We start from the raw sequence: 25,275 nt of genomic DNA on the forward strand, positions 1-25,275 counted from the left end.
TGCTCATTCATACAACACACATCACAGAAACAGATCCACTAAAAAAAGCAAATATAGCTGAATTGAGCTGAGAATCATTAAAAGCATATTTTTAAAATGAAGAACCACCACATTATTACATATAATCATTTTCCTTTCACACTAATTTGTTTTAATCTGTTCATGCTCCTTATAAAACATTACACAATTTTAATCATAGCATTGTTTTCTTTAAATATGTGCATTTCAGTAAATGACACTTGCATGTATAAATTTAGTGAGTTAAAATGTTAAGACTGACACTAGAACTGAGCAGTCATTTATTCAGAAAAAAATTGCCTTGTTTTCCTGTCTGTAAATTTTCTATGGAAAGCTATTTTTTTTTTCAGCGTATTCATTACTCAACATATTAGTTGAATAGTCCTACAGAGACTTCTCTGCTTTTGAATCATTCACAGCCTGTTAGTTCCAATTGTTTCACATTTGATATTTGAACCCTGGTCCTTCCTTTTTATTGGACATAGAGTTTACATGAACCGATGCTGTTCTTCAGTTGAAAAAATGCGATCAGAATGCAGATGGAATAAGTTTTGTACACAGCATCAGCAGTTCTTGTCTGTGTTTCAACAGGAGTAAATTCCTTAGTTATAATACAAGATCAATATGAGCAAAAGCTTAAAGCCATCTTAAGATAATTCTGAAGAAACACACCCATCTTTTAAAGACCATTATTCCACAACTTTTGGTATCCACATAGCACACACTACCTTCTTTTGCCAAGCCTACGCAGTTATGTTCCCTTCTAGAAAGACAACTTTAAAAAAAAAAAAAAAATCTCTGAAGGAGCACTTTTCCTAAGGTGTGCTATACTTCAGAGTTATTCACCCAGCTGTTACAGGGATGGAGTTATGGACCTGGAAAGCACAGCTCCCAGAAGGGCTGCTGAGTGAGCTGTCACCTGTCCCTCTCCATCTTAATGGCAGCCTGAACACCTCAACGTCAACAGAACTTTTGGGCACCGCCCTGTATTTCTCCACTCCTGTGAGGCTTAGGAAAGCAAAGCTGACAGCAGCCTTCAGTCCTCTGAGGCTAGATAATACGAAAATCAAAGTATTTATACAGGGGAGAGGGTGAGAGGAAGGGATTACAGGCAGTACTAAATAAGAAAAAAACCCAAACCAGTTGAAAACAACTTTATAGGGAGTGAGAAGTGCCCTAGAGTGGTCATTAGCGATGCTGCAAAGAATGAGATACATCCAAAAAGGGGAACATTTGCTGCAGATATTATGAGGTGGGAAAGATTTGAGGAGGCTGTTATTCTTGGAAGTATTTAATGAACTGGCAGATGGCCCTGTGGTCAGGACACAGGAAATGCAAGTCCCATTTCTGCTGCAAGACCTCCTGTGTGGGATCAGAGAAGGCACACTGGTGTCTGAGATCACCAGCGGGAGCTGGGCAGACCTGGTGCAGTGGGCACTGGGATGGCCAGTGTCAAAGCAGCTCTCAAAATCGACGGGAGATGTCTGTTCCAGTGTGGGAATTCCTCCATGCCTCCTCTTGCATAAAACCATCCAAAATGGGCAAGAACATCTGCTTTTGTTTTCACAGTAAAAGCTGACACTGGAGGAGATATGCACATTTGGGAGGGGAACACATTCCACAGTGGAGCTCTTTGTAATACAAACAATACAAGACCATCCTGGGAACATCATTATGTGGTGAAAACTTACTGTATTCAAGAGGACAAGGCTGCCTATGAAGGTGGCAGAAGAAGGTGCACTGAAATAAGAGGGTCCCTCTTGGCAGCTCGGTGGCAAGGCAAATCACCCAGAGTGCATGGTGGAAGGGTGGCTTCTAGTCAATGTTCAGTGGCCTAACACTGACAGAACAGTCACTGCTGCCCTCCTTTGTTTCTGGGGACATTTCAGGGACTTAGTTACTCCATTTCTCCTTCAGCAAAACAATGGATTAATATAAAGTTGCAACAAGCTCCCAAGACAGGCTAGTCTTTATACTCTCTCTGTGCATGCAGAAGTACCTTGATGGGAAACTAGGAAAACCTTTCACCCCAGTTAGTGTTTGGAAAGAAATTGTCAGTGGTGCTTGAACATGCATACAACCTATTTGTAAATGATAGAGATGTTCAGCAGAAAGATGAAAGATTTCAGGTTTACTGTCCTGGACCGTTCTACCCCAAACTATCCCTCTAATCTTTTATGCAAAAGGCATTCAGTAGGCAGCGCCAGAGCAAGACTTTGACTCATTGACTACTTCACCCATGTCCTAGACAGATGCTTCTGTTCTAAAACTGCATGAGTTTACAGACTTCCCAATATCTCTAATGCAGATGCTTGACTAATTTTTAGAATATAGAAAAAAATATATTTTTAATGTTTTCTTAAAACAGAACTCTAGTAAAAATAGAATTTCTATTCCCCTTTTAAAAAAATCCTCCCAGGAGTTCAAATCTATAGCTAACACAAGGAACCACTATTTCAAAAGAAATGTACCACATGGGAACAGAGTAATTCCAGAGATAAACTGATGTCTAAAAAAAGTGTTTCTCCTTGTAATTGAAGTATTTACTTCAAGATTAGAAATGGGATAGTTCTTGGAGGGACAGAGAAGAAAGGAATGCGAATGAAACAACCTAATAAAAAAAAATGTATTAATGCTCATATGAATGGCAGCTGGAATCACTATAACTTACTCTTGTGGATTTTTTCTACCATGAACATTTGTCATGAGGACAACACGTATGTCTGGTAACTACCATTGGAAAGAACCAAAATACTCCTTACAGAGTTTCCCCTGCTGAAGCTAACAATTAAGAGCTAACCAGTGAATAAGATTTTGCATGACCAATTCTATTCAATTCAGCTCAGTTTGTTGAGCAAATTATAAAAGGAAAATCAGATAAAGTATATATAAGGAAGTCCTAGTTACATGGTTAAAGGAAAAGCTCAGCATACCAAATTAGTAACTTGTTTCCACACCCACTGAGTAGCTACACTTACACAATACATTTTCTGTAGCATTACCTCTTTCTATTCGAAAGCAGAACTCATGTACTGGCATATCAAGGACTGGGCTGTTTCACTGCGGTAATAGCGTCTAGAATTTCAGATAGTAGTATGAACGTCCCCGCTTCACATGAAAAAAATCTTTAAAAATATAATCATGAAGTTTTAATCAAGTATTGGAAAGAAGGGTTGAGTATTCAGATCAGAATAAGCCTACTGAGGCTCTGAGCATAGCAGTTAGCAAAAGCTTTTGCTTCCAATTTGCCGCAATAATATAAAACTTTATTTTAGAAGCACAGGCTTTGAAATCATTGTCTGAACCACAACTTGGAACTATGTGAACCACTGATTGTCTTTGTTTAGGACTGTCATCATTTAGATTGCAACAGTATTCCCAAGTCCAGTCATGGCCTCTGCTGTGATAAGCACATAAACACACACGAGAGAGTATCCAAAAGCTTATTACTGTAACTGTTGTCAAGCTTTGCGAGGGGGTAAGGGGAGGTGAGAGGAAGAGAGGGTGACCTAAGAAATGTCTCTGCCTGGTGGTGAATGTCTGCACTCCACCTTTCAGGATGGCCTGGGACTCCCTGTGCAGCAGGGACTTACTGCGCCCCAAGATAAGAAGTGCCTCAAGTCGGACGCCTGGCAGCCAGAGCAATGCCAGAACACCATCGCTGGAGGAGCTGCGGCGCCTGCTCTGGACACGCGCACACCCCACGGGGCACGTGGATGAAGTCTGGCCAAACCTTTATGTGGGAGACCTGTAAGAGAGAGGGGAGGGTTGGAAGTATTGATGCAACTCTTAGCCCCCACCCTATTTCCTCTGAAATCTTCCACTCTTTGTTTAAAGAAAGAGAGCTAGGCACTGATTCGGGGACCCCTCACAGCATGTCTAAGTGTGGAGCAAGGCTGAACTGTGCGCGGGATGCTGTAAGCATAGAGAAAAGGCATCCTAGGTATCCAAAAAGAATATTCCCCCTCCTGATTTCTCCTCCTGCATTAGTACAGGAGTCCCACGCTGCAAGAGCCTGGTGAGGCCATGGCATCGGTACTGCAAGCAGTCACGCCAGAGCTAGGTAAAACAGGATCAGCCTTGTTTTCGCCTCACATTGCCAGGTGACATCAGTCCCCTGAACTCATGAATGCTCAGCAGAGGTGACTTGATGAGAAAGCAAAACACCAGAAAACTCTTGGCTTGTACAGAAATATCACCACCACCACCTTTTTATTTTTTGTGAGTTGAGAAGAAAAACCTAAACTGATGTTTGGGAGAAAAATGCAGGAAATGTAAAAGTCAATTTCTTAACAAGCCACTTTTGGTCTATGCTTTGGACCTGATCAACCTGTCAGAAAATAGCCACTACAATTTCATGTGGTTTTAACAAACTGCACCATCAGCAGCATGTTCTACCCTGCATTGTAATGCAGCAGGTGAATATAACCCACTGTCCTCCTTCTAGGTACATTGCTCGTGACAAAGCACAGCTGAGCCGAATGGGCATCTCCCATGTTGTGAATGCCGCTGCTGGGCGATTTCACATTGACACCGGACCCAAGTTCTACAAAGACCTGCCTGCGGATTACTATGGAGTAGAAGCAGAGGACAACCCAAACTTTGATCTCAGCATTTACTTCTACCCAGTTGCTCGATACATAAGAGCAGCACTGAATTCCCCAAGAGGTAACTACACCATCTGTGCATGTTGCATATCTTCTGCATAGGAGCCAAGTCCAGCAAGTTATCAAATAATATCTGGCATAAACCAACCACCGGCAGATGTGGGTAAAAATGGAGATACCCAAACCAAGTAGCATCACACCTGCCTCCTGAACTCCCACAGTGAGTGGGGGTTCCCCTCTTCCCCTGAAACAGGGAAGGATGGACTGGACAGGCTTTCCAAGGGGTTTTCCCTATGCTTAGTGCTATTCATTAGCAAAAGACAAAATAGCAAGTATCCTTTATTACCTATAGTGACACACTGTCCTGGGAGGAGGCACATACACTTGATCTTTCCAAATGAGTGATGGGGTTTAAAATAAAAGCTAGGATGGCAAGCATCATATTTGAGTAACAAGAATCAACTATAGTGCTACAATCTGTGCAAGTCCTACAAATGCAGGGTAGGGAGGAACTTGCTGGGAAACAATTCTGTAGAAGAGAACCTAAGCAACACCACCAGCAGGAGATAATGTCATGCTGTTGCTAGAAGGAGTATAACCTTGAAATAGGAAGATAACCCACAAAATCCTTGGACTCGCTCAACACAGGCCAGGTACAATGCCAGAGGCCTGGGGCTAGTGGGGGATCATTACTATTAAGGCCAAACCCTTACAAAAGCAAGTCTCCACTGTGCCACAAAACTGCACAGGTACCCGCTCACAAGTGATTTTTTTAAGAGAACAGTTATGCACTCAGCAAACTGTTTTGCCCACATCATAGTGAGCTTTATTATCAATGAGGGTCCTAAATACTAACTACCCAGCTTAATTGTATGCAGCTAGTAGATATGATCCACAACACCATACAAGCTAGGAAAGGGAGACACAATAACTGAAAATAGTGTACCTTCATGCTAGATACCTCAGCGTTTACTGCTGTTTGGAGGGCTTGATCCATCCTGTTAAAAAGTATTTGCCTTTCAGCAACTGAGGGTTACATTTGGATTTCAAAACCAATTTGGGGAATTTGGATCTGCACCCATTTCCATTACAGCATAGGTGATTTGCAATTCAAGTCATTATTGGTGGTGCTCCAGAGAAAGATAAGATCCAAAATCTTTTCATGCATGTGTAAAAAAAAATAGTTCCAAATCAATTGACAAAAGACAGAAAACAACAGAGGAATCGTGGTGGCTGCAAAAGCAAACAAAACCAGTGCTTTGCAAGATGCATGCCCAAATACTGAAAATTATGAATGCAGAACAAGTTAGGGCTCAAGGCAAACACAATGAATTCATCGTGTCCAGAGCACATATTTATCCCTCCTCCCATGCTTTTAGATAGTGCTTTACTGAACTCCATATGGAAGCAGGGTTCTGGGAATGGAGACAAGGTGAAATTCAATCATATACAGTCCAGCTGTTGCTGACATTCATCATTTTAAGGAAAGCGCAACAGTTTAGAAAATATATAAACAAGATGTTCTGGAATCATAATTTTCGGAGGTACAAAAATTTAGCAGCTAAATACTCATGACCTATGCAGGAATGAGACAGGGAGGGAATTGTTACTCACATCATTTAGAAGAAGAGAAAAAATGGCATTATAAGAATTGATGCTGAACAAAAAATTATACCAGGTGACAAGAGGCCTGTTCATATTAAATTCAGGATGTAACGAGGCACTTCTGTTTGAGAAGTCATTTAAGACTGCTGCTTAACTATTACAAGCAAATTCAACATTTTTTTTTTAATGGAATTAAATTATCTTTTTCACCTGGGAGGATAAGTCAAAGTTAAGACTATATGAGGCACAAACATATTTAAAACTATGAATCAAATACTCATTAGAATTAAGTAAGAACTGTTACTTTCATCATGCTTGAGGAAAAATTTTGATGCTTTACACCAGAAATCCAGAAAACAGCATGGACAGATTTATTCCAGATTTCTACCTTAGCTGAACAGAATATCTCTTTGGTGATGCAAGGAATTTATTTTTAAGGCAATTTCTTCAAACCTGAATGTGAGCATGAGCAAAAGGAAAGAGAGGAGTGTGCACTCACGTGCTCCTAACTGGGAGCTATTCCTGTCACAGTGGTCAATGGCTGCATCACACCCTGAATGACTTCATCATCTTTGTCGTACAGATTAAGAAATACATGCACTACTACTGCAGTCATGCCATATAAGCATTATTTTATGAACTCTGCTTCCTTGGCTGCCTTTCCTTCAGCACAGCCTTCCTGTTCCTTTGCCCACGTAACAGAGCTGTTTGGGAAGGCTCATCCAAGAGCAAGCAGATGCACAATCTGCCCCCTTCTCTGCAAGGAAAAACATGGTGTCAGGGGAGTACTGGCCTTCTCCCTCATGCTCAAGGGGCAACACCTTGAATATCAATCTTGCCCCTCTGCATGGCTATCTGTACGATTTGCATTTTTCTGGAGTGCAGCTAAACCTAAGTGTAAGTCATCAGGGTTTGGTAAAGTCTAGCAGAAAAGAGAGGGAAAGAGAACTTGAGAGCACAGATGAAAGCATGCCATGAAAACTATTAAACTAACACCGTGCAGTGAAAAAGATTCCCAAGTAGAGAGCTTCTCGTTTCAATGATCTCTGAACATGTTTAAAAAAGGCAGGTTAAAATCAGCCATTAACTTGCTGAAATGGCAAACCCTCTCAAAGGCATTTCCCTTCTTCCACTTCAATGGAGTAAATGAAAAGCTAGGCACCCTTTCCTGCTGCTTTCTTGTTGGTGGTAGTTATGAAAGAAGCTTAACTTAGGAGAAAAGGGTCCTCTCTCTTGACTCTGCCATAGGTGCATTACATACATCAGTCTGCCCTCCCACTCTCCAGCAGATGACAGCCCTTACCTGTTCCAGGAGGTGTGGGAAGAAGGGACACACTGCCATTTAAAGCTCTCCGTAGGCTTCTTGCTATTTTCAGCTGTGACAAAATAGGCACTTGATTAATCAAGAAATAGACAATTGATTCTGCACCTGGCTACAGGACAGTGGTTAAAAGGTAACAGGAGATGAGGAAACCACGGTGGAGTGGGAAGAGTTCTTGGGGGTCCCTAGCCCAGCTGAGCTCTCTTTTTGCTGAGCAGTATATTTCTGCTGGATTCAATGGAGTGAGGGCAGCTGGGGTATTCACTCTGGGTGATGGATCTGGAGCCTGGTCTTAAGCCAAACTGAATCCATCCTGCAAGAAAGCAAGGGCTAGTTCAGGACATTTAGTTCAGTTAATGATGAGTAGCAAAAGGACAATAAGATATTATGTGTTTTAATGACTGATTTGTTCAACAACATTGAATTTCCCAACTTGAATTTGGCCAACAAAGTTGAATGTGCAAACTTTATCCCTAGTGCAAACCCTTTGATGTCAGTAGAGTTACAGCAGGCATGAGCTGGATATAATATCCATAATCCGTTGTTAAAAACCAAGTGTTATTGTTCTGCACAAATCCCAGCCAGATGACAGTTATTGTCTGCCTCTGCAAAAAGTAGCTTGAGATGTGCAGTGCAACATTTCAAATAAGGATTGCAAGATTTAATAACGCCAGAAGCTAAGTGCCCCCACTTCTCCTCAGTTAATCCCATTATTCCTAAGGGATCCTGTTACATGCTCAGAGAGAAGGTTGCAACATGGCCCTCTAATGTGAGATCAGTCCAACTTCTCTTTGCACTGTATGTCAAAACAAATGGGAGCAGGGAAGGCAGAGTTGGAGGATGTCAGCTTGTGGCATGGATTCTGTGGTAATAACCTCCTTGCCCACCCCATGACAGGGGCATGCACCACGAGTGCCTCTGAGTGCTGCTTTTCTAGGCTGTGATCCAGCAGCCACTCGGGAATCCAAGCCTCAGTGCTGGATGGTGCATCTCGGCTGCATCCCGTGAGAAGGTGACGCAACGCACTGTTATCAAGCCCACTGCAGTCAGCCCACATGGTGCAGACATGCTTTGGGTGCTAGTCAAATGCAGTATATCATGGTGGGTGCAGAGTGTCACTTAACCCATTTACAGCTACTGCTAAAAGACAAGGGTCTGAGCCTGTAAACAGAACCAAATAGCAACACAGCTTTTGTTTCCTGACTCAAGTTTAACATTCAATTTGTTTGCTACAAATAATCACATAGTAAATTCAAATCTGCTTTCATTAGAGCAATTTTACGTTAATTAAATCATTTCACAGGACTGATTTATCTGCAACAAACAGTCATTTTACTGTCAGTGTACCAGCATTTATCATAACCTCTGTGCATGCTGAAACAAAGGCTAACAATGCGGAATAGATATTGCACATGTAAAAGATAATATACCTGCATCCTCACGGGAACAAGTGTATTAGAGAGCCATGAAGATTAAGTCCAAGGTCAATAGTTGGGGCTTGTCCAGGTTTTTGCTGAGACACTTTCTAAAGCTAATGTTGATCTAGGAGGACTCTTTTGAAGTGCAGATAAGCCAGAGAAGCAGGGAAGAAAATTCAGTGTGTTCTTACTCACCACCTCCTCCTCTCAGACACAGAGTTAGATTTAAAATGGTAGAACACCAGCCTGTACAAGTAAGAACCTGGAATTTTTTCTTCTTTCTGTGCCCCCAACAAAAACACATTAGGCAATATTTAATGGCAGCATCCATACCTGCGCTCAGCTCAGTCTTCAGTTCTGGACTACAGGTGGGGCTGAGCATTTTCCAAGAAGGCTCCATCTGGGTGGAAAAAAAAAATGGACCCAAGTACAGTTTTACAGAAATTCAGTTCAGAACAGCAAGTCTGTCCCCCATCCAATTTCTGGCCAACTTTAGATTGAACTTCAAAACACTTAGTGATTTAAAAATCAAATCCAACATCAAAGCCATCTCTTCTTGGTTGTTTTTTGTTTGTTCCCCCCCGCCCAGTGCAGTTCAAACCGTAAATATAATTTCTTTTTCTTTTAGTTGTAGAGTGCTGGTAGCTTAGAAGTTTTATAGACAAAAAAAAATAAAAATTAAAGCGGTTCTGGTTCCAAGCAAGTATTTCAGAACATGTTGTTCCTTGGCTTCTGTTATCTGAGGTGTGCATTAGGGCAAGTGTCTGAATTTCCCCAGTCCCTGCCCCTACATTACAGTTAGGCCTACTGAAGCATGGATTTTCCAAAGACCTTTTGGACTTAGCCCTATTCACAGTATTTCTCAAAGAGATATTGCACTCCTGACTCCTTTACATTCCTCTGAAAATCTCAGACCTGGATTATGTGTGTCTGAAGTGCCTCCTCTGAGAAGATAACACAGAATACATATCTCACAAGGTTGGTGTGAAGGGTAACAATAGTGCAGCACATTGAAGAAAAGTCTAGTGAAAATTCAAATTAGTATTGTCTTTTAGCAGGGGTTTAAAGCATTTCTCCATATTCCCATAGAAAGCAGGACTTCACTTCCAAGAATCCCCATGGAGTTAATGGAATTGACGGGTAGATGTAATTTAACTTGAATAATAGCACCAGTATCTCAGGCTGTATCTGAATGGAAAAACACGAATAGAAATCACTTGATCTTCTAATTCTGCAAAACTGACATTACATTGGAAAAAACCTCTTCCTTCCCTCAAAGGTTTTGATGTCCAGTCCAAGTCTGCTGTCACCAGAGCTTTTTTTGCTGCTTCCTTGGAGACTATATTTGTCCCTTTATTTCTACTGAAGACACGTCTATCTTTAGGGCTGAGATCAGATTTCTCATGCCAGGATAATGAAAGGTGGCTGTGTCACATACATTGTGGAATTCAACACTTCTCTCAACCTGCTGGCCAGAGCAGGTTTTTACAACACATGCTCGTGCTCTCTGAGCATGTGGCTATGTCATTAGTCAGAGCTGGAACTGTTGCTAAATAAATACTCTGTCACAAGCAAAATGCATTTAAGATTAAAAGCTGTACACAAAGTACCCAGAATTAGCACCCAGGGAGATGGGGGCAATCAGTCTGAGGTTTTTGGCTGGATCTGGGCTCATCATCCAACAAGGATATTTTTGTCTCGCTCCCTGGTAATAGAGAAATTAAGATGCTGTAAGCACAAACAAAACAAGGAACTAGCCCTGAAAAGTTGTCCATTCTTTCTACCCCTCTTTATATTTCACAGAGAAATACCATCTGAGATACTTTATTCTATCTCCAAAGGAAGAAAATCAACATGATATTGTGTTTACTTATTTTCATCTTTTTCTGGATATAAATTGTATTGTTGTTAGATTGCATTTGGTACAGCTATGCAATTAATAAATAAGAGACTGCAAATGTGAGTCTAAAAAAAATAAAATTTAAAAAAATGCAGAAAATTTAGTTTCAAACTTCTGAAGATTTCCAGAGAAGAAATGTTCTGAAATTTTCATGCTAAAAAAGACAACATTTTTTTCAGCTGCATTAATGGGAGACACAGCTGTCCATTAGGTGGTCGGAAGCTCAAATCTGATTATAATCACTGGTTACTGTAATAATGCCCAATTGTTGAGCCATGGTCTTTGTGAAAAGACTAGGTCTGACTGCAGCAAAGGACAAAAGTGTTTGGAAATTTTCAGGCAGATCTATAATTGAGTAGAACAACAGAACATTTTTTTTCCAATTAAAAATTTCTCATTGAGTCATACAATTTCTGTGAGAGTTGAAGGATTTTACAATATTTACAAGATGCAGGTTTTCAGGTTCCAGAATGAGCTCTTTGTTCAGATCCGGAGGAAAAGGACTGCAAACCTGAACTTTTCCAAATGAAAGCAATCCTTTTGATAAAATTTCCTTTAATTTCACATAAGACCATTTAAAAAAAATTTTATCTCCTTCCAGCATGGGTCAAAGACACACATTAGAAACCTGGGAAGCAGTCATGATACAGAGTTACGTTTCTCAGGCTGCTCCCATTAGCGATTATGGCAGAAAAACCAAAAGCAGAGCAGAGAGAAGGAGTGAGCTATACTCCTGGATCCCTGGGAAGGTCTTCCCTGAGGCTCACTTACAGCAACATCAAAGGACTCACAATACTACTCTTAATGAACACGCACAGCTCACATTGAAATCTCTGGGGAAACTCAAAACATTTCATAAATTGTTTTTCTAGTACCTAATACAGAAGGTCATTAGGGGAGGATAGTGACTATAGATGTACAGAGCAGGCTATAGAAATTAAAAAAAAAATAAATCTAAGTAAGCTGATGCAAATGGCATATACAAACAGGAGCTGTTCTTAATGGTAACACCCATTTTCTCACACACTTCCAACAAAGTCTGGGCAGCCATCAGCACTCTCAGAAAGCATTACTGCCCTAAGCAAAGGAGAAAAAAGAGCTTGTGGAAAACCAGGAGGGTTCCTGTAATAGCAGTGAGCACTCCCAAGCATTACACATTGGAAATCCCAAGTTTCCAGGCCCTCTGGTAGTAAGTAACCCACCAAGGCTGCTTCCCATAGCATGGCCTTCAAGTATGAAAACTTGAAGCTTTGCCAGTAAGTACATCAATCCTAAAACCACATGTGAGCAAGCAGGGATACCATGGATGGCAGGATGGGCAGGAGGGCTAAGGACATGCCATCAGGCTGACAGCTAAGCTCAAACAAGCAGTCATGGATCCTGGAATACAATTATGAATTTTCTGTCCCCAACCATTAAAAACCCCACTGTTCCCCAACCAGCATTGCACCAGGTCTGCTCTGCAGGGTTGAGCACACCTACATGCTCAACCCCAGTATCAGCACCACTTCCATCTCTGCTCCAGCACCATTCGGCCTCCTGGCATAACTGCATCTCTCTCCTTTTTCCAGGCAAAGTACTGGTTCACTGTGCAATGGGAATCAGTCGATCTGCAGCTCTTGTCCTCGCTTTCCTAATGATCTGTGAAGATATGTCCCTCGCTGACGCCATTCAGACTGTGCGCTCACACAGAGGGATCTGTCCTAACTCTGGCTTCCTCAAGCAGCTTTGGGAGTTGGACCTCCAGTTAGGAAGGGGGAAAGGCAGAGGAACAGAGGCCTGCTAGTGCCAAGGGAAAATGTCTTCTGGCACTGGACTGAGAGATGCTGCCCTCACTGAAGACAGTGCAAGGATGCTTTCAGGACTGCTCTGTAGCTGCACCAAGAAACTCCTTATGAAATGGCTGAGCATGAGCAAGCTGGTAGGAGTTCGGCATGTATTTTTTGGATAAGCCCACTAATTGGAAAGAAAGTGAAATAAAGAGGATTCAAACTGGCAGTTTTGCCCACCTGGCCCTGTTTATTTAACTACCTGTTGGGCAGGACATAGGGAGCAGTTGGGTTTTCATGCAGAAGTAAAAGGCAGCCCAGTCAACTTGAAAAAAGGCTTTTTACTTGCTTATAATTGCCTTTATATGGCAAGAGGGAAAACAGCTAAACTAGTAAAAAGAAAAAGAAAGCATGAGGTTTTTAAGCAAATCTTTAACATTTCACATCCAGCTGGCATAGGGTGAGACTTCAGGTTTTGCAAGCTGACATGCTCCTTTAGTCTGACATGGTGACACTATTCAGGATCCAACTCAGACCTTGGACTCCCTCTATTACAAGCCGCAGAGGGTCTTGCTGGGACCTTCACAAGTCTTTTTAGCTTCAAATCTATGGCAAACACTCAGAGCTTAAAAAGACCATGAAATCCTCAGGAGCCAATACTGGAGGTCTTGGCCAGACGCTGTATCCTGGGGCAGGGCTATCGACAGCCTCACTGCTGCTCAGAGGGAAGGAAGGTGTCCCCTTGCCCATATAAAGCAAGGGGCACACTTAGGGCACACTGCCCGCTGGTGCGCTGCAGGGCAGCGTCAGTGCCAGACAGAAACGTTCTCCTCTTGGCTTGCAACCCAACGCTCCAAATCACATTCACCAAATTTCCCTGTTTTAACGGAAAGTCAGAACCTAGTGTCATCATGTCAGAGCAAAAATGAGCAATGCCTCTAACAAATCCAAAGCAGCAGCTCTGCATTTCGATTACTCTTTTACGCCCAATTGGCCACATTTAATCTTGTGAAGAACTTGAAGCAGATATTTGCTTCAGTGCAATTACAGCCACATACAGAACATTGGCAAATGCAAACAATATAGAATTTCCACTTGACGGCAGATTAATTTGGTGTGATGTTTTCCCTTGAGAGGTCTTAAAGGCTTGCAGTTCTGAAAGTACCCTGCAGTTCGTATTTATAGCACTATGGATGTTGAATAGAAAAAGAGAAGCATACACTCATTCTGAACTGAAGTTTCTTTTGCCTCCATACATTAAAAAAAATTAACTGAGTATAGCACACTTCCACTACATTTCTTATAATGCAATATGGAAGCATGACTTCCCTGCAGAACCTATAGAGAAATTCAGGAAGTGTTTCCACTTTTATAAACATAGTAAGTAAAACACAAGTAATGCTACATGCTAATTTCTTCTCAGGGAACAGAGAGAGGGGTCTTCCCTCCAGAAAGGGTCCCATCCTTTGAGACTGGAGTAAGCAGCCAGAAGGGAGGTCATAGCTAATGATGGAAAAATAAGCCAAGTTATAGCTTTCACAGGCCTCTAACTGGCTGCCACAGCAAGGAGATTAGATTTCAGTGAGCATGGTGGCTGAACCACTCCTGGCACTGGGGACTCCTCCACCTCCGTCTGTCTGGGGATCCGTATTGCAGACCATGCTGAAGCTATTTTGTGAGTAGTCTTTTCAGTTGCCTTACTAACCACTCCCTTCAAGTCTCTGTAACTCAGCCTATGCCAAGACAAATGGCACTATACTAAAGCACAAGGGGCGTATGTAACACAACGGTCCAAAATCTCTGTGCATTGAGCCTGTCAGGACAGGTCATAATTCCCAGCAAGTTGCACATCTGGAAACATCTGTAGTTGCAGGGCAGAATTTAAAGTGAACAACTTCTCAGAGTGACTTAGCCTAAATTTACCCCAGCTGAGGCCTGTTGGCCATTGCAGGACTATTCCAGCTGGCCAGGGACAGCCATAGATTCCCCTGCCATGCATGACTTGCAGCTGGGAGCAGTCTGGCTGGAGCTGCAGCCCACTGGGAAAGCCAGGGCACTGGGAAAGCCAGGGCTGCTGGCTGGATGTCACTGGTACAGGTGTATAGTGGAAGCTTCCTCTTCAACCTGGAAAAAAAAACAACCAATGAAGAACAAGAGGTCAAAAACACTGACCCAAAGACAATAAAGTAGCTACCCAACTCCAGGACAAAAAATTTCCCTTTCTAGAAGAGTCTGAGCTGGTTCCAGCGCTTTGCATTGCTGGGAAGTTCAGAGAGTGGGACGCAGGTCTCCCCACTTCCTTGCAGTTTCTTCACCTTCCAGCAGACAGTATTTGAGCCCACCATTACCTTCCCTCTCCGCAAGGGCTGCAGCACCATGGAGCTGGCCTGGCAGGGGCACAGGTGCAGGCTCAGTAGTTCATGACAATTAAGCAGTCTCTTAAAGTTACAGCTGGAATCAAGACAAGAAAAAAATATTGAGGGTGGTTTCAGGTATATCTTGTGCTACAATTTTGAGATCCAGAGTTGCTGACTCTTTGCAAACCACCAGCTTGGCCTGAGAAAGAAGGAATAGCTTCTTTCCACCACAGCCATCCTTGCTAACAGCAAGGCATTTGGTCCTGGTGTGCAGCTGTCAATTTTGCTGCTGCTGAGTGAGGTGGAAGAATCCCTACTCATGCCCTGCAGGTGTACTGCCTCTGCAGCACCAGCTGTAATCACACTTGTCCAATGCCCTACCTAAATATTACCTGCCAGAAGCAATGTCAGCTGAGACTGCAGGCAGGGTGGAAGTGATCAGAACAGCAGATTCAGACATATTAATGGACGGAGCAGTGTTGACGCTACCATTTTTTTCTACGCCTACTTCTTACCCAGTGCAGAGCAAACGCTGAGGTTTATTTACGAACACCTATTCGTTCTGGGTGCTTATGAAGGAGCGACCTCCAGCACTGTGGTGGAGCTGGTGTACTTCCTACACAGTAAGCCTGCGAGGGAGGATGGGCGTCTTAGCCCCTTTTCACAGACAAGGCACCTGGACTTTGCCTGAGCTGCAGCAGGATGTTTGGGGAAAAACACAACAGGATTGATCTCCAGCCTCCAGAATTGGCACGAAAGCATGAGAATAGTTTTCTCACATAAGATATCTTGCCTTCACCAGCTTTTCCTCCCAGACTTTCAGCAATGATAAATACAGAGAATATTGCTGCGGGCGTGTCTGCACTCCGTTATTTATCCTTTGGATTTGCACTTACGGTTTTATTTGTAAAAGGAAAGTGGGACTATAAATCTGCTCTGCAAGGAGCCAAGGGAAGAGAGGATAGACATTTTCAACAAGTTGCGTGGAAAGAGATGATGACAAGGACAGGTTTCCCATGGAAAGAAATGCCAGCCAGGGTATTGCCTGGGTACACATCAAGTGTACTGGCAACAACTCAGAGTGTCTGCCTTTTTCTTGCGGGTGCATTAATTAATTCCTCCTTGCACAAGTACATTTGGGGTTGCTGCAACAAGGATGGCTCTTCTACAGGACTTTTTTAATTCATAGCTTTTACCCTTTTTCTCTTGCAAAACAAAAAGAAAAAAAGAAAAAGTCTGAACTGGGACCAGAATAGACCACAAAGCTGAAAATCTAAGTGTTACCAAGACTAACTTGTCGGTGTTGAGTACCAAGCCACTGGACAAGCCTAAGCTGACCACATGCCAGGGTAACCGTTTTGTTCATGACCTTCAGCGTACACACAGCCTCTCTTTGCGTACAGTGCCTTAAGTAACACACAGCGCCTGTAGGCGAGGATGGAGGCAAGCAGTTTCACAGGCAGATGCCCTGGTTCTGTATTACACCAGCCTGTTCCGCTTTAGCCAGTGGATCCCACTTCGTCTTTGAATTCAGCACTATCCAACAAGACCAGGTGACTTTCTTCTGCATAACCCTGATGTCTAGAACAGATCTGCCCAGCTTCTGCCAGCCCCTCCAGAATTGCAAAGCACTGTCAAGTCCACTTGCCAGACGTTACCTCCTGTTATTTTTTGTTTTGTATTTTCCGAATAATAAGGCTGAGCTATGTGTTACTGTGGAGAGGGGCTTCAAAATAGCTTGTGCTTTGCAAATTTACTTCATAGTCTAAGGTTTAAAGAGTATATGCAGCTCCTGAAGCCAAGTCAAGCAGGGATGTAGGGCCTGCAAGGCTTTCAACAGTTAAGTTTTCTTTAGGCTACAATTATTTTGCTTAGAAACTAGACCCTTGATCTGTTGCAGGAGGCTGCAGTTTAATAAAGTCAAACAATTTGCTCTTTGCAATGTACTATTTGTGGTACAAGTATCATTGAGTTACACTGCTCCCCCTCACCACTGCCTCCTGGAACTTCATCTGTTTATATACAGAAAGCACTCTCAGGAAGCACTCCTAAAAATACCCAGAAATGTTAACTAAGGATCTGGCTCTGTCTCTCCTCCTCCTGCTTCTGCCTCCATAACATCCTTCCATCATCTTCCTGCTCAACAACCCTGGCTGTTCAAGCAACCTTATTCCTGTCTCACCCTCTAAAAAAATCATCCTTTTGCTTCCTCCTCTGCCAGTAGCCATCCTCCACCCTGTCACAGAGCAACTTCCACGATGTTGCCATGCCATGTCCCATTTAGTGTTTTCTCACTTGATCACTAAATTACAGTGAGGCCCACATCGTCTTTTTCAAATCCTTGAGTACACCTACATGGCTCTGTATTCTTTTCAAACAATAAAGTGTCAAGTCAGGGCAAAAATAGCACCAGAAAAAGAATAACATCTTTACTTTATAAAGGAGCATTTGAAGACTGCAAAACAAGACACAGTACTCTCCACAGACTAACTTTTGAAACCACTCTCAGGGAAGTTACCCTGGAGACAAAGCATCTCCCAGTGGAAATACCATTACAAATAAAAATATTTTCACAGTAGTACCAATAGAAAATCTGCACAGCAAAAATCCAGCCAGCTGACAAAAATATCAGTTATTAAACTTCAGGTAAAATTCGAAAGCAGATCGGGGATTCAGCTCACACAGATCTGTCTGTTGCCCAAGATGTGGGCAGAACCTCCCCTCACACAAAATGCCACTTCTCAAGGGGTAGGGTCTTCTGGCTGCTGCAGTCTGATCCTGCTTGTTGCCAATCATCTTCATGACCACAAAGATCTTCCAGCACATTCAGTAGGCACCCAGCACAGGCCAAGATTCAGAGCAGCACAAAGGATCTTTGATCCTTCAGTCTGTCCACATATCACCTATTGATTTGAATGTTTCTTTTCTGTAGGTGTTCAGCAGACAGACCCTAAAAATGAAAGCTCAACTGCTCTGCTGTTGTGGTAGATAAGGTCTACCCTTGTGGTTATTCTCAGTGTAAAACTCTTCTGACAGGCAGTTGCTGCTCTAAAACCCCTTTCTATGAAAATAAAGCATCATATTAATTTAATTCCTCCTAATTCACTAGTAACTATAATTCATCAATTCATCTAATATTAAATATCAACAATGCAATATTCAAAAAATTTTACAACCAAAATGATTCATCAAAGCCCTTAAGATTGCTTTTGGAAGACCAATAGTTCTTAGACAAAAATTCCCAAAACCCAAGAAGCACAGAACTATAAGAAGTGAGACACTGATAATTTTTGCACCAAAAACCTTTAGGTTGCTTACAATAAATAAATACATAAATCAGTTCTTTACAAAAACCCCACCCATCATTGGAAAATCATCAGCCAGCGAGGAGTGAGCAAGGAATTATTTGCTCAGCTCTGGTGACAATTGGCTGTTACTAGAGTTATTCTGACACATTGTTTTGGAGAACATCTGTTTCCACTCCAACTCCTTTAACTTTCAGATGTAAAAAACAAAAGCTCATTTTCATGCCATGTCTCCCATCTTCAGTTGGCAACAGTTGCGTGATTATGAAGTTATTGTTATGCTGGATGATCTGTTTGTCAGTTTATATTTTCCTATCATATCTATTTTTAGCTGCTCATTAGTATTACTTGGAGCCTCTCCTATAAATCTTAAACATTTATAGCACATCTCGACAATTCATCAAATGGAGCCAACCTCCAAGGAAAGGAAACCCAAACCACTTCCCCCTGCTCAGCTGAATGAGATTCAGATCCTTGTCTTTTAAACTTCAAACTCAACATTTTCCCATCTGCTCTTTATACACAACAGCCCTTTTGCTCTGCACCAATATTTTATTCTCCATTCATAACTTTTTACTTCCCTCCAGAGGTTTCCTGATACTTTTAGTCTGCTGGACTCATAGAAGACTTGGATTTTGGAGGATTTCCCCCTCCCCCACCTCCATTGAAGGGGAAAAATAATCATTCAGCAATGAATGGCCACTTTTCATTACTCATTCACAAGAGAGACACAGCATGATCCCAGGGCTGGACTAAAAGACACTTTTCTTTGCCTTTCTCACACAACGAAAACAGTATTTTATCAGAGACTATTCAAACTAAGGATATTTGGAAAATTAAATTTACTTTTTACGCTCTGTTCTATTCATTGACTTGCATTTCTAATCCTCTGTGTGTGCATGCATCAGCTGCACAATTTTTGTAGCTGTGACCATGCCTGGAGGTACCAGTACATGTGATTTGGTCAGGTCACCCATGCAGGGAACATTTCTAAAGGGTTCAGTCTATAACAACCGATGACAAGATGATTTCAAGAAATAAGCACCAGAAGATGTTGCCTGGCCAAGAATTTTGAAAAAGAAAAAATCTCCACTCGTGAAGAAACGTCACCCCCTGTTAGGCAGCACTTGGTTGCTGGGATAGGCTATGCAGCAGCTCCTGGCTGGTGGGACCAAATACTGCCCCAGGCCAGGGGAGATGGCTCTCCTGCTCCTCGGCTGTCCTGGGGAAATCCCAGCCTTGCATCCTCTGCACATTTGAAGGATAAGCAACACATTTCTCAGATGCAGCTGTTAATTCTCTGTATGCAATTAGCTGATACCCAACTGGAACACATAACTGATTAAAAATCAGATGGACCTATCTTTTTCATTTCCTACATATCTGAATTAATCAGAGGAGACATCACATAATAAGAAGTGAAAACTGTACCAAGGAAAACAGTCCTGGCATGCATGTTAGTCTTACAGAATAGCTTTAAATTAAAGAGCTCATCTGATCAGGCAAATAGTTGTATGTTGCTTTTTAGGGAGGTAGGGAGTGCTCAGGAGAAGGCAGTAACAGAGTATTTAGATTTTTACAATTGCTTTCCATCAATTCATGCAATTCTTCACTTCACCTGATGTCTTTTCCTACTGTCAATTTTCATGGAAGAAAAAAAATAAAATTAGTTTAGGCTCAGTTACACCTCCGCAGCCTGATTTTACGATCACTATAACCTGCAGCAAGTCCTCCAGTTTCTAACCCATCCTGCTTTGCACCAGACATACGTCAACTTACCTGCATCTCTGATATTCCAGATCCTTTTGGTCAGATGTTAATTGTCAGTGCCATAGCAGTCCATCTGGCCAGTCATCCAAAAGCATTTCAACAGGCAAATACTAATACAACTTTTTTTTTAGGCTAGTCATGTTGACGACAGTCGTCCCAATGCTCAGAAATACCTGCCTGCCAAAAAAGGTGTCGGCGTGCTAAAAAATAAAGAAATACGTTTTGGGCTATTTAGAAAAAAAAATCCTAGGAGGCTCAAAATTCTGTATATTCTAGTAATTATCCCATGCAATGTACTGCAAGAGCACTTCTGGAGTGCTGTGATTGTCCTGGCAGAATATCGCACTGTGGAATATCAGCTCACAATGTGGAACAGATATTTTGGGGAAAAAAAAGCAAACTGTGAAGGCACAATGACTCACAGAGATGAGAGATTGCAACCCAAGCAAGTCAAAGAAAGTACCATCATATCAGGATCCCCTCCCCACCCCAACCATTCTTCCCATGAAAAGAAGTGTGCCAAATCCCTTACAATTCTTTCAAATTAAAACATAAGATTAAATTGAAGATTGCACAAACTACAAGGTTAAAATCTTATCCAGATTTCCCTTAGCACTAGACACTTACAGATCTGGGATCTTAAAGTTTATTATTGTAATAGCAACCTTGGATCCAGAATCATAGCTAGACTCAGACACGCATACAAATGACCCCTGTATCTACCTAAGCAAGAACTATATTTCTGACAGACCCAGATGTTCAGAACTCATGTATCACTCACCTCCCCCCTTTCCCATTGTGGGAATGTCTTTATAAAGCATGGGATTTTATTATTATTATTTGTCTCAAGGTTCATTGTTTTCATGATTTTCTTGACAAGAGCAATAAACTTATATTCCTTCTCCTCTCCTCTGCCAAGGAAAGCTGAGATTCTCTGGTAGATTTAGGAGTGTGTACCATGTTAGGAGACATGGAAAAAGTGATGAGAGCTAGAGTACTGCCACCTGGTACACCACAGCCATGTCCTAGGGCTAAAGCAGCTGGGAGCACATGCTGTTTCATTTACTTGGCTATGCCTTAAAATCAGCAGTGTCAGGGAAGGATGTATACGTACATATGTATTACGGCATCATCAACATCCATGGCATTGGGACATTTAACATATCCCTTCACTTCCCAGCAGCTCCAAGCCCTGCTCTGTCAGCTTTGGGAAGGAACAGTCCTTTGTGAGCCATCAGTCACACTAAGATCTCTACTCAAACTGAGATGATTCCCACCAGAAAGAGGAAATTTGACCAGGCCCTGTGTTATCACACACAAACTGATGGAACAAATCTGTGTCTCAATTTGAAGGGGATCATTTCTTAACAGAGCCATAACCAATCTATTTATTTATTTATTTAAACATCTGGAAAGCCCATATAATAATACGATTTATACAAGGCTTTAGTCTTTCGAAGGAAGATTTAGCTACATTAGCCCATAAGATGCGTGAATTGCCCAGTTTGGAAGCTATCCTTTTAGCAGTGTTGTATACACATACTCACATGAGAGTCTGGCTGCCAAAGCAGGAAGAAAGTTGCATGTCACTAAAAAGTAAAGGTTATAAGATGAACTACTGCATAGTCCAAAGGAACCCATCTGTAACAATGAAAACATAATTATTTTCTTTAGTAACTAATAGTATAAATATTCCATAGTATCAAGAAACAGAAAAGACTTGCAATGCACACTTAACACTAGCAGAATGCAAGAGGCAGGCCCCACAACACAGCTGGGACCATGAGCTTGCAGCAGCCTGGTGTGTGCCAACCCACCATCCCTCTGTGCTTGCCTTTAGATCTTTCTCAGATGCTATTGCTCAACCCCATGGGGGCAGAGGGATGTTCTGCCCTAAGCACAACAGCTACATGGCTGCAGGGTGGCTAAAGAGAGGGAAGAAGGGGGAAGGATGTAGCAGGGACCACAGGAGGACAGGCACCCCAAGTCGCTCCCATGAGCTGCAACTCATCCAAAGGCCTGAACTCCCACCAGAGCGCAGTGATGCTTCACTCACGTTGTTTCTCACAAACATTAATATGGGCTTGAGGTTTCCACTGTCCTGTCATGGCTGCCCACAGGATTTGGAGTTCAGGCTGAAGACTTCTAGTAATTTCTGCCACAGCAGCATAGCAGGGCTCTGGAGACACCAATGGTATTTATAACAGCCTGAAAAATTGTACCTCTTCTCACCAGCTGAACCAGTTCCCTGAGCTGAATGCTACAGCTAATTGAGAGAAGACTGTCATATACCATCACAGCTAAATTTACTGCTGGTCCTCAAGATCAGGTTGCGCTGACTGCATTGTGACAGCAATGTCTAAAGGGAGGTCATCTTAATTTCTAGATTTTCCCTCTAGGAACAAGAGTTTCTTCTGCATCTGCACTGCTACGTTTCTTTCTATTTATAGGCTTGAACCCTGTGATGTAATCTTCCTCTTTGTTTCCAAGGAAACAATATTTAATGTATTCTACTTTCAAGTTTTTCTTCCTTTAGGTTACCCACCTCCCCCGCTCTCTCCCTCCCTTTTTAAAGAGATAAGTCAATAGGTAAAACCTGTACTTACTTATCTCTAGCGCGCAGCATAGTTCTCTGTTTCTAAAACCAGGCTTATTCATATCACTAAAAAATTCAAGACATTTCAAAAATATGCCTAGCAATAATTTTATGCAGTGTTTATACATCCTACTTTTCTGATAGTAAACGATCTATAATTGCAATAGTCAGCAACTCCTGTTGATAGCTCAATTTTCTCAAAAACTTGAGTTCTATATCTCAGCTCCAACTCCTCTTTTCCTGGAAACATCGTCAAAATCCTCTCACTGACAACCGATTCAGCTTTCCCACAGTTTTACTCATCAAGCTGGAGCTCCTGACAGCCAGTCCTGTCCCCGGCACTCCCCTTCCGGTGGCAGAGCATCTCCTGACACCTCTCTGCATGCTCTGCTCTGCAGGGTGGTGTTCTCAGGTTTATTGTGGCTCTGAGTTCATTTCATTCACATGAAAACCCTCTATGTTAATGTTCTTTTAAAACAATTGGTTGTCACTTCACTGTCTGTAAGTTAAGAAAATGCAGGGGACTGAATCTGTAATTTATACTGAAATCAGCATCTGTAACAGCTGGAATAAAGTGTATTGAATGAATTCTTGGAGAAATGGGGGTGCTTTGGAAGAGCAGTGGGCCAAGCTAAAAACTTTCCTTAAAGTTCTCAGTGAGAGTGTGTTTATGTGGATGGGTTGAAAGGTGTGGGAGAGACTGGCTGGTTTCACAAAAAGAGACTATTTTAACACTGCATAAAAATTAAAAGTAGCAATGCTCATAAATGTAGTTGATTAATTCTGATTGGGAAACGTTTTTACTACTCATGAGTTGTGCCTTCATGATATAAAACAGTGAGCTGGACTGATGATCATCTGCTCTACATACAATGAAGTTACAGCCAGAAATTTTTAGGACTACCATCCTGGAACATAAAAGGACAGGTGAAATCCTAACTTAAATGAGATGATGTGGACCATGAACCCTCAATAAGAATTTGTGTGGTGAAGGGGAGAAAAGGTGTTAAAGCATATGCTGGATATAAAGTCAGTAAACAATACAACTTTTATGCTATCGAAGTGAACATGGAAGTTTCAGCATCTTCCATTTTGGGTCATAGGGGTTGTTGACTCGCACCCATCAATTCCCGTGTCAGCTCCAAAAAAGGCCAGGCTCTTTTTTAAGGTATCTGATCTTGAATCAGAGGCTCCAAGTCACTTCATAATATCTCTGACTTGGCAACAGCAAGGGACATCGGATGGGAAGATTTACATGATCTAGACCTCTGTCAGCATCTCTGGATCCTTTTCAAAAATTCATCACAATTTTTCCTCAAACCCCTAAAATAAGGGTTTCCCAGACTCTGCATTCCTAATGGAAGCTGCTCCAGGAAGCCATTTCTCTCCCTCTTCAACCTCAAAAGCATTCGTAGTGAGTTTTGTCCCAGGCAATCACAGTTGTTATTAAGCCTTCATATCTCCCAGTCCAACCATGGCTTAATAACTTGACAACTCTGTCTCCCTCCTAGTGGTTACTCAGTTTCTTGAAGAGCCTCAGTAAAAATCATGTTTGACAGGAAAGGGAACAGTAGCAAGCTTCAAGTATTTGTCACTAGGTTTTGTTAGTTTATTTCTGAAGTAAAACATTTCTGGTAGCTAAAACGCAGAGCACATTTCATGGTCTGGCAATGCAATGCTTTAGAGATTGTGGTTCTGTAAAGAAAGAGCTTTATCAAATTTGTTTGCTTCTCAAAGACACTCCTTGACACTGGACAGGTCCAATTAGGTCTCAGTAAATCAAATGCTTATTTGATGTCAGTGAAACTAAGATGCAACTGCTGTTTTACTCAAGGTTGTCAGAAAGCTTTTCAGTAATCACTTCCAGCCAGAATAGATGCTCAATTGTTCTTCTTTCCTGCTGCAAGGGGGAAAAAACAGCAGCTTGCTCTTCCTCAATAATTCCTTCATATTTCATTTTTAATCTCTTAAGCAAATTACAAGTGAAAACCTTTGATGTATGTGCCAGCCCAACTCATCCATTTCTCAGTACTTGCTGGACTAGAGAGGATCTCCTGTTCTTATGCATGTGGATGATAATAACAACTTCAAAGCCCCCAGGCATGTGTTAGCTTTCCCCGATTTCCTTTCTAAGTATGCGTTTCGTGGGCCAACACCAGTTAAGACCCATAAACAGCTGCACTTGAATGCCATCTATTAAGGCAGTCTTGCTATCTCTCATAGTGTAACAACTCTATTTCATCTTCACAGAACTACTCCGTCTGGCTTTTGTATTCTTCCTGAAATGGAGTACCTCATTTCCAACATTTACAGCGTTCTCAGCTTAAAAGAGTCTGGAACCTGATCAAACTCAGAGGAAAAAGCCATTAAAGGGCACTTGCCCTGAGGTGGCGTGGAGCATTCCTGGTAGATTACAAGGCATTGTTTTGCTGTTGTGGGGTTTTATGACATGAAATGTACTTGATTACTTCTAGGAGGATGGTAGGTCACAGCCATATGGTACTACAGGACCAGATGTTCCAAGTACGGCAGAACAGCTGCACCTGAGCAGTGGTCGGGCAAACTTCCCCCAAGCTTGCTTAGGAAAAATGAAAAGGGGACATATTTCA

At 42.0% G+C, this 25,275-nt stretch overlaps 1 protein-coding gene across 1 annotated transcript in view; it reads left to right on the forward strand.

Moving 5' to 3' along the window:
* LOC141925859 (dual specificity protein phosphatase 13B-like) overlaps positions 1-12,867 on the forward strand; it is a 24,227-nt gene extending 11,360 nt beyond the window's left edge. The window contains exons 2-4 of the mRNA XM_074830603.1: positions 3,577-3,768; positions 4,466-4,686; positions 12,441-12,867. Of these exons, the coding sequence (XP_074686704.1) occupies positions 3,578-3,768; positions 4,466-4,686; positions 12,441-12,655 (627 nt within the window). The 5' untranslated portion in view covers position 3,577 and the 3' untranslated portion in view covers positions 12,656-12,867. The remainder of the gene's footprint in view (positions 1-3,576; positions 3,769-4,465; positions 4,687-12,440) is intronic.
* Positions 12,868-25,275: the final 12,408 nt, after the last annotated feature.

Source organism: Strix aluco, chromosome 7, assembly GCF_031877795.1.
Source record: "Strix aluco isolate bStrAlu1 chromosome 7, bStrAlu1.hap1, whole genome shotgun sequence".
Lineage (NCBI taxonomy): Eukaryota > Metazoa > Chordata > Aves > Strigiformes > Strigidae > Strix > Strix aluco.